General features: G+C 39.0%; 1 protein-coding gene across 3 annotated transcripts in view; it reads right to left on the reverse strand.

Moving 5' to 3' along the window:
* trnt1 (tRNA nucleotidyl transferase, CCA-adding, 1) overlaps window positions 1–9,666 on the reverse strand; it is a 72,177-nt gene that overhangs the window by 22,339 nt on the left and 40,172 nt on the right. For 2 of the 3 annotated variants that reach the window (XM_077529711.1, XM_077529712.1), the window contains 4 exons: window positions 5,933–6,071; window positions 5,724–5,850; window positions 5,437–5,630; window positions 1,633–1,886 (listed from right to left, as the gene is read on the reverse strand). In XM_077529711.1, coding sequence (XP_077385837.1) covers window positions 1,633–1,886; window positions 5,437–5,630; window positions 5,724–5,850; window positions 5,933–6,071 — 714 coding nt within the window. Of the gene's footprint in view, window positions 1–1,356; window positions 1,509–1,632; window positions 1,887–5,436; window positions 5,631–5,723; window positions 5,851–5,932; window positions 6,072–9,666 lie in introns of those variants that run through there. The other variant, XM_077529714.1, reaches the window with a different exon arrangement.

The raw sequence follows: 9,666 nt of genomic DNA on the forward strand, positions 1-9,666 counted from the left end.
AGCCCAGGCTCCTACCAGGACTATGTGGACAAATGGAGACACAGGATGATTGAGGCTTATAACATCGCCTCCAGGAATGTGGCTAAGTCAGCTGATAGAGGTAAAATACAGTACAATAAGAGAATCCATGGTCCACCTCTTCAGGTCGGCAGCCGTGTACTTGTAAGAAATGTTGAAAAAGGAGGCCCTGGCAAAATCCGCTCATATTGGGAGGATACTATCTATGTCATAAAACGTCAAAATGGTGTGGACAGCCGGTATTTGAGTTGGAGCCAGAAAATGGCAGAGGCAGGACAAAGATTTTACACAGGAATTTGCTGTTGCACTGTGACTTTCTTCCACTAACACCAGATGAACACAAGACTGTAACTGAGACAAAAACCAGGAAAAGATCCTTTGAAAACAAGAAAACTAATGTACGACAGATGCAGCAGTTGAGAAGTGAGGAGGATCTAGATGAGGATTTATCTGATGTTGTTCTAACATGGTCTGCCCCTGAGCCACATGGCTTCCCCTCATTGGACCCCACTGCTGCAGAGTTTGTACCACAGATTGATAAAAATGCATCAGTGCAGAATGAGCCTCTGGAACCAGAAGATGATGAACAGGTGGATGTTGTCCCTATTCCAACTGTTGAGTACACGGTAGATGCAAGGGGGTTGGTCAATTGGTCAGATTCAGAAGGTGACAGAAACAGAGCAGCAGAGTTCGTATTCAGAGAGAGAGAGGAGGAGGCCACAAATTTTGACTTACGATACACTAGGTCAGCCAACTTTCACAGAGAGGACAGTAGCTACTAAGTGTGTAAATGTAAACGGTTACTGGCGACCCTGGTGAAAAAGGTTTGGATTGTTTGTGTTCTTTGCACCTCACACTTTCAAATGGTACCTCTCGTGTTTTTTGTGTATTGAATGTTGTTGACACATATGGCAAACTGTGTGAGAACTATGTAAATATTTGAATACGAGCAGGGGAAGATGGGGAAAAAAAAAAAAAAAAAGGTTGTGACCTGTTTATAACTGTCCACACTATGCTGTTCTGTATGCAAAATGTTAATTTTGAGGTACATATTGTAATGTCGGGACGACATTTTTTTTGTGGGGGAGAGTGTGGGAGATTAGTGTGGGATGCAAATTATTGCTTTTTCCTATATCCAGTGAAGGTATCTGATGCAGGTCTTTGAATGCAACACATGCAGCGTCGGACAGTTGAGGCACACGGTGTGGAACAGACAGTGCTCATGGTTTTATTTGAATTTGTGAAAATAAAGCAAAATGTTAAAAGGACGCCACGGTCGCCCTTTTTGTGTCGCGGAGCTGCAACATATCACATCTCACTGATTTAATAATAGAGTTCACTCATCTCCCTCGGTGCTTATTCTTCATGCGCCGTGTGGCAAACTACTACCATTCAATTGAAATACATTTGAAACTGATTATTTGTTTCATGTCTGTGGCAAACTCTCCACTCGCCTGACAAAACATGACAGCAGTGAGCCACATGAAAGCCTGAAAAATAAACAGACGTAGATAACAGAATGGTGGCGAAATTAGGCCGTACTCCGACATAAGCAGATGTTTGCAATGGCCTGTAGTCGCACACCATATACTATATCAAGAAGCTCAAACTTACATCTATGATGAAGTCTGTAAAGATTTTGAGCCCATCTTGCTCGTCATCATTCTTGCAGAGATCTTGTCTGTATTTGACCAGAAACAGAGCCAGCGTTTTCTCTTCTTTGGACACCCTCAATCGAACGTCCATCTTCTCGACCTCCTCTGAGCGGCGGCATAGAGCTGCGAGGATGGTCATCGGTTTGGGAGAGTGGCCGTTTGCATTTTGCCACACCCGCTTCATTTCAGTAATGTTGCCATCAGAAGGTAAACCTAAGGACGGACAGGGAGGAGAGTGATAGTCTCTTCTGATTGAGCGTTGAATCATTTGGCACAGTGAATGTCTGCTATTCACGACAGGGTAAGGAATGCACCCTGACGTGGATAGCAAAAATTAGCGAGTAATCGCCGCTCCCATTTAATGGGTGAGATGACCATTTTGAGCTCAGTTTGAAGAACTGAGGTCCATTTCACAAAGCAGGTTTAGTGAAAACTCTGAGTCTGTTAATACTGAAATCCAGGAAACTCTTGATGTTTCAGTTTCAGGAAGTGAGGCAACTCAATCGAGAAAGAGAGGTAACTCTAGCCTGTTTCATATCTGCTTCCCTGTTCCCATGGTGACATGTCGAACGGGTCTCCACTGATGCCGTCTTTTTAGAGTGGTGGTGCACAAGCTTAACTCCAGGTGTAATTACTCTGTGTTGCTCAAACTAACTAAAATCAGCTGTCCTGGCACCGAAAACGCAGAGTTTCCTATTTCAGGGTAGGTCAACTCACAGTTCAGGGTCAGTCGTAGTTTGTTGAACCGCTTTCTGAAACGGACCCCTGATGAAAACTGTGCCTGTTCAACCCTTAAACATGGAACGCTTGCAAACACATATGATGAAAGTGTGGAGTAAACACAGTTTTCAGGGCCCGAAAAGGTAATGCCCTGCAAACCACTTCAGCTGAGGAATGAGAATTGATCCACTGCCCAGTCAGGCCCAACTCCATTCAAATGCCCACAGTGCAAAGAAAGAAATGTGCTCAATTGATTCCTCTATTTTCTATTAAAATGACACTCTCATGCAGGTTTCATTGAGTGCTTTTAAAGAATTTTTCCATCACTCAATCAAATCATGTAGCTCCTTTCCGAGTCAAACAAAATAAGAGTGTGACTCTACGACACTATTGATCGTTGATTCCATCCTTTAGAGCTCGTTTCATGGACACGTGTCAAATGTTTGAATCTTATTTGATTGCCTGGTCAAATAAACATTTGTAAAAACTACTACTACTACTACTACTACTACTACAACATTCATCTATTTTGCATTTACATTACTTACAGTATTTGCACAATTTAACATATAATATACACTTTTCCCCATTAATTTTCAATGGGACAGACATTTAACTTTTTCTATGTATCACTTTCCACGCCCACTTATCATCATTGTTTCTGATACTGCTCGGTGGCACAGTTGGTAAAGTGCATTGTCCAGTAACCAGGTTGTTATAATTTTATAATTTATCTCCCAATTTACTTCATAAGCATTCCACGTGCATTCAAATCTTAGCATTCAGCTATCAGCATTCCCGTGCAATTTCTCCAGAAATTGCACATGCTGGACTGAGAAAAATGCGAGCGTCCATAAGGGCACGAGCTGATTTTTTTTATTGTCAATTGTAATATTAAATATTATTTAATACCACTGTGTAGGTATAAAATTAAAGGGGACATATTAAGGACTGACACAGGTTGATGCGCACACACACTTTAATATAACCAGCACAGTGGTGAGTGAAATGACACAATCACATGCCCACAAATTTGCCAATAAATTGGAATTTACAGTACAATATTATATTGTCCTGTGTTTTCATCAGTATCAGTCACGTGTAATATTCTGGCCACTCATGCTCAGTAATTAGGTTGCTACTAACAAATTCTGTTATTTTTTCACTGAAAACACTTATCAGTGAGTGTTTTACACCTAGCAACTTCATTGTTTGCATCAACCATTCAGACTATATCATCTCAGTATCGTGAATTAGTGACTTTCAGAAGTTAGGTTTATATTTCACAATGTGCTTTGCCTTCATTTTATTGTTGATCGTTCTGACAACATGATGATGCGGACTTGCTTGGAGTAGCAGTTGGAAAACTATCTTATGAAAGAAAATTTATATTATTACAGAGGAATGCTGCATTTAGTTTCTTCCACACTTATTTTATACTTATTGGTACAACCGTACCCCACACACTGATATTTTCGTTCGCCGTAGAGGAGAAAAAATAAGCTTTCCGCTGGCTTCACTTCTTGTTTGCCATCAGCAATCCATGTTATTTATTTATATACGTCCGTGCTGTCAGCCTGCGAATCCACCGCAGAGTCTGACGATCTTTTTTTTAAGCTTTGAGCCAGGACAGCACAGTAGCGATTTTCTTAACATTTTCTTAACTCAAGAACTATGGTTGTAATGTACACATGCTTTGGGGTCGGTTAGCATCGGGCTATGGAAAAAAAGCATCTGGTTAGGCTAGCATCAAGTTGAATGACGGAAGCACGCTTCTCCCGTACAGCACAGATATATATATATATATATATATATATATATCATAACTGGAGTAATCATGCGCTTGGTGATATTATATGTAAATCAGTGGACGAACGTCCCTCGGCGGAACAGCATTTTGGGATCAAAATATGTATTGTCAAGCATACCGGAACGCTGACAGACTGTGACAGTACGTTCTTTGCACATTGAGAAGTACCCGAACGCTCAAGGGACATTTTTATAAGTGCCAGAGCTCTGTACCGCTGCGTTCCGGCCCACTTAAAACACTGGTCTAGTTTAAAAAGGTATAGTCTGTATTACTAACATTTCATGTAGATATGGCAGGCTGATGTAACATTTCAAGTATAAACACTTGAAGGCACGAGTGCTGCACACGGTAACTGGCAAGAGTGAGACTTACCAAATTGCTTACGCCTCACACAAAAGTTGCAGTTGCAACTGACAGAATTGCACCGGCAAGAGATATACTCTATGCATCACTTATGAATCGCAGGCGTTTGATCAATGACTCGACTTTTAAATGTTCAAGGACATCCACTTCTATGCTTTTCTCTGACTCACTCACCAGTCCGAATGAACCTAAGACTTCAGTTACAATTTTACCCTTTGCAGTATGGACTGGTGTAAGCATAACCACCTGCTCGTAAACACACCAAAGACCAGAGGGTTGGTGATCGATTCCCATAAGAAACCTTACCCCACACATACTGATTTAGATGAACTTGTGCAACAAGTACTGAAAGACTCAACAGTTGGACATGAGCATTGAAAAGTGTAAAAGAATGTCAAATGAAATTCACCGGTTCATTCTGAAATTTCACCCGATAGACCAATATCCCTAACTTCTTTCGAGCAGTTTGTGTCACTGTAACCTAATTTGGATTACCTTGCTCCTAAAACAAAACCTTTGTACCAGAATAGGTTTAAGCAGATGGCATTTGGAGACACATTGCTTTTATGCTTAAACTGAATACTTGGTAGATTTTGCTTGGCCATAATCCGAAAAGAATACAGTCAAAATTAAACACAGTTATGATTACAAACGTTATAAAACACGACCATGCGAAGAAAAAAAAAAAATCATGCATTTTACACATTGTATTGTGTAACATTACAGCTCTCCTAACAAATTGTAGCAGCACCGCCATAATTTGCAGGAAGGCTAAAACTCTAATGCATGTTTTCATTAAAATGTCACATGAATCAACACGAACCAGAGATGACTAAATCCCAAAAGTTATACTTCAATAGTATGTCTCACCGATGTAATGTGCCAGCCCCAAGCTGTACATCATCTCCAGCAGCTCAGCAGCATGGTGACCAACGGCAATTTTTTTCAGCTCCACCCAAACGCGTTCCCCTGAAATGGCGGCAAGCCCACTGCTGTTGGCTCGGATGGCCTCCAGTGTCTCAGGCTCGTGTTCATCGGGCTTCAGAGACACCTTCCCATAGAATCTGTTAAGAATACAGACAAGACAAAATCACTTCCTTATTGTTTTACATACCATGAGTATGAGCAACCCGCCTCCTTTTATTAGTTTCAATCACCTGAAATAACGCAATATTCTTAAGTAGTCCTCTTGGATTCTTTGTTCTGCACTACCAACAAACCGGACTGTTCGGTTATGAAGGTCATCATATCCTTTGAAGTAGTCATATAAGGTGCCATCTAGACCTACAAAGGGATGGCAACAGGTCAACAAAACCAAGAAAGCAATGTGAAATTGTAAATCAAAAAGTATAGACAGACCAATAACCTAAAAACATGGAGTTGATCGTTAGGTCTCGCCTCTCAGCATCTTTCTGCCAGTCAGTGGTGAATTTCACTTCAGCATGACGGCCATCTGTTTGAACATCCACCCGCAATGTAGTCACCTCAAAATTCTCATTGTGGAGCTACAAAAGATCAACAAATTATTATTATTATTATTGTGATTATTATTTTACAAATTATTCACCAATGTTGAGTTTTAAAACTGGGCTTGCTTTCTTTGACGTTGCAAAGTCAATGATTGCGCAAACATGTCATTTTTGAGGATGACAAAGTTCAACACAGCAAATCAATAGAACTCGTTGCTTCATCACCACAAGCACAATCCCATTTGGCAAAACAAAAAGCAAAAGATAACTATAATAAGTAACAAAAGATAATAAATAATGTAATGATTCCTAATAAAAGATAATGTAGTTCATAATTAATAACGGTAACTCTAAAACATGATATCAATCAATCAATCAACTTTATTTATATAGCACCTTTCATACATTTAAAATGCAACTCAAAGTGCTGGACATCCATAATGCAATAAAATAAAAGAAAGAAAAAGCCCCCCCATCCCCATGATCGTACCCACAGACACACCCAAAACCCAACAATCACATGAAAACCACAACATGGCGGGGCACAGATGTACCCTGTAAGGAAAGGAAAGGGTACATACTATATAGGGGTGTGCCAAAAAAATTGATTCTCATTTAGTACGATTCAGAATCGAATTTAAATGCCCCCTGTCTTGCCCTTGTTTGTTTATTGGGAGCGTTCGTCATGTTGTACCCGATTTAGCCACTTAAGGGCAGTGTGGATCCGTGCATTCTGATACACTGTTTAGTAGGGGTGTCCCGATCCGATACTGATATCGGATCTGTGTCCGATATCAGCCAAAAAAAACAGTATCGGATTTTTTCTGTCCATGTCCAAAAATATCCGATATTTGCACACATATATAAACAGTCCGTTCCAGCTTCCGCTCCTGATTTTCTATCCAGCAGCGTCTGCGCCGAGCACGCAGCGCTCACGTGATCAAACAAACAAGCATGCATGTGAATTAGCTTTTAGCTAACCGAGGAAGAGAGAATGTCAACAGTGTGGGAGTATTTTTCATTGAAAAAAGAAAAAGACAGCGGACAGCAACTTTTGTCAAAAGCCGAAGTTCCCCGTAGTGGAAAATAAAGGGAGAAGTTTAATCTAACCTCATCAAGCATTTGAAAAAGTATCACAAACGAGAGCATGAGGATTTTGAGAAGAGAACCGAGGCGAATAATCAGACAGCCAACGCTGTCGGAATCATTTTCACACCGTAAGAAACTCCCACGGGACGGCAAAAAGGCTTCACCTAAGTATCACTGAAAAGATCGCTTAATTTATTGTGCTTGATGGCCAGCCTGTCAATCGTTAGTACTGTCGGCTTTAAATGTAATTGAGCACCTCAAGCCTCGCTACGTTATTTCGAGCCGCCACTATTTCGTAGATAAAACTATACCGTGGATGCATGGCAACGTTCAAAGCTGTATAGCAGCTTATGTGGCAAATGCTAACGCTGTTAGCTTCACCACGGACATCTGGAGCTCAGAGCAACTTCATTTATCATAGAGGAGCATAGTATAGAAGCAAGCTGATGGGGCGGCATGCTGAAATGCTCATCTTCTTAAAAAAGAATCTCCACATTATGCTTGGTCTGCAAAAGGGGAGATGGAGGAATAGTGAAATTAACCAACTGTTTTTCTACTTGTATTATAGTTACATATTCATTTTTATTTATTTTAAATTGGAGCTTGGCACATGTTGAGCAGTGAGAGAGTGGCCAATATTGTGTTGGTTATATTTTTTTTGTCCCGCCCGCTGTTCCCACCATAGTGACCATACACTGAGTGTATGTGTGTGTATATATATATATATATATATATATATATATATATATATATATATATATATATATATATATATATATATATATATATATATATATATATATATATATATATATGTATGTATGTATGTATGTATGTATGTATATATATATATATATATATATATAGGGGTGTTAAAAAAATCGATTCGGCGATATATCGCGATACTACATCGCGCGATTCTCGAATCGATTCAAAAAGGGCAGAATCGATTTTTTTTTTTTTTTTTTTTTTTTTAAATTTAGGATTCACACCTTGAGCATGGAAGAATGTTATATGAACGGAACATTAAGCCTTAATATTTTATTTTAATGCTGTTCAAACATGAAACAGATTACAACCTCTATAAGACTGAAATTTCAGATAAATAAATAATACATTTTCATATAAATCTTACACTCTACAAGCTTACTGATTAGTATTTTCTAAATTTGAATGAAAAAAAATCGCAACAATCGACTTATAAATTCGTATCGGGATTAATCGGTATCGAATCGAATCGTGACCTGTGAATCGTGATACGAATCGAATCGTCAGGTACTAGGCAATTCACACCCCTAATATATATGTATGTATATATATATATGTTGAACTTCAAAGAATACAATTTGTTTTTGTTTACTTTATTCGGGTTATTTCTCAGGGTCCTTTATTTTGTATTTATTTTATTAAAATGCACGACATACTTATTGTTGCAGTTAGGTAATCCAAATTTAGGAATAAACGGGTCATATTTTCTCATACTTAAGGTGCTGATTATTCCTTATTTAAATAATTATCACTTGATCAAGTTTCTTCTAACATTTCATACTAAAACAAACGTATCATTCCTGCTGATATGGTATCGGACTGATATTGTTAATTTACAGTACTCTAAGCTAAAATATCAGTATTGGATCGGAAGTAGAAAGCGTTGCATCGGGACACCCCTACTGATATGGTATCGGACTGATATCGGTATCGGACAGTACTTGAGGCTGAAATATCGGTATCGGATCGAAAGTGGAAAAAGGTGTATCGGGACACCCCTACTGTTTAGTTGAAGCCTCTTGAGAGTAGAAAGAAAAAGTCCCACGTTATTCCAATAAAAATGTTTTTTCTGCAGCGTAGGAAGAGCAAGCGACGAGTAACATTAAGATGCTTTTCTATACATTCCTGAAGCGTTTTGCATGAATAGCCGTTCTTTTGAGTGCTAAAAGTGCGGCGAGGAGCACACTACTTTGCAGTGTCAGACTGTAGTAGATCATGACAATTCTTGACAGAAAGAAACAGAAATCACTGTCAATCAAATAATTTTGAATCAAAAATTGTTCTGAATCCAAAATCAATTCTGAATCTAATCGCAGACCCAAAAATCGGAATCGAAATCGTGAGACAGTCAAAGATTCCCATCCTTAATATAGATATTAATATTGTGATTTAATCACATTTATTTATAAAATTTGTCAGGCCATTTGTATTTTTACCTGAGTCCAGACTACATAGTGGGCTGTAGAATACACAATACAATGAATGTTAAAAACAAAATACGTAAATTATCATGAAAAAAATAATGTTAAAAATCTAGTGGCCATAAAATGTCGCATTCAAGATATGTGGTTGTACAATCTCTTTTCAAGCCAAGTGCAAAGAATTATATATATATATATATATATATACATATATATATATATATATATATATATTGCCCTGCGATTGGCTGGCAACCAGTCCAGGGTGTCCCCCCCGCCTACTGCCCAGAGCCAGCTGAGATAGGCGCCAGCACTCCCCGCGACCCTTGTGAGGAATAAGCGGTCAAGAAAAT

The sequence above is a fragment of the Festucalex cinctus genome, chromosome 8 (genome assembly GCF_051991245.1).
Source record: "Festucalex cinctus isolate MCC-2025b chromosome 8, RoL_Fcin_1.0, whole genome shotgun sequence".
Lineage (NCBI taxonomy): Eukaryota > Metazoa > Chordata > Actinopteri > Syngnathiformes > Syngnathidae > Festucalex > Festucalex cinctus.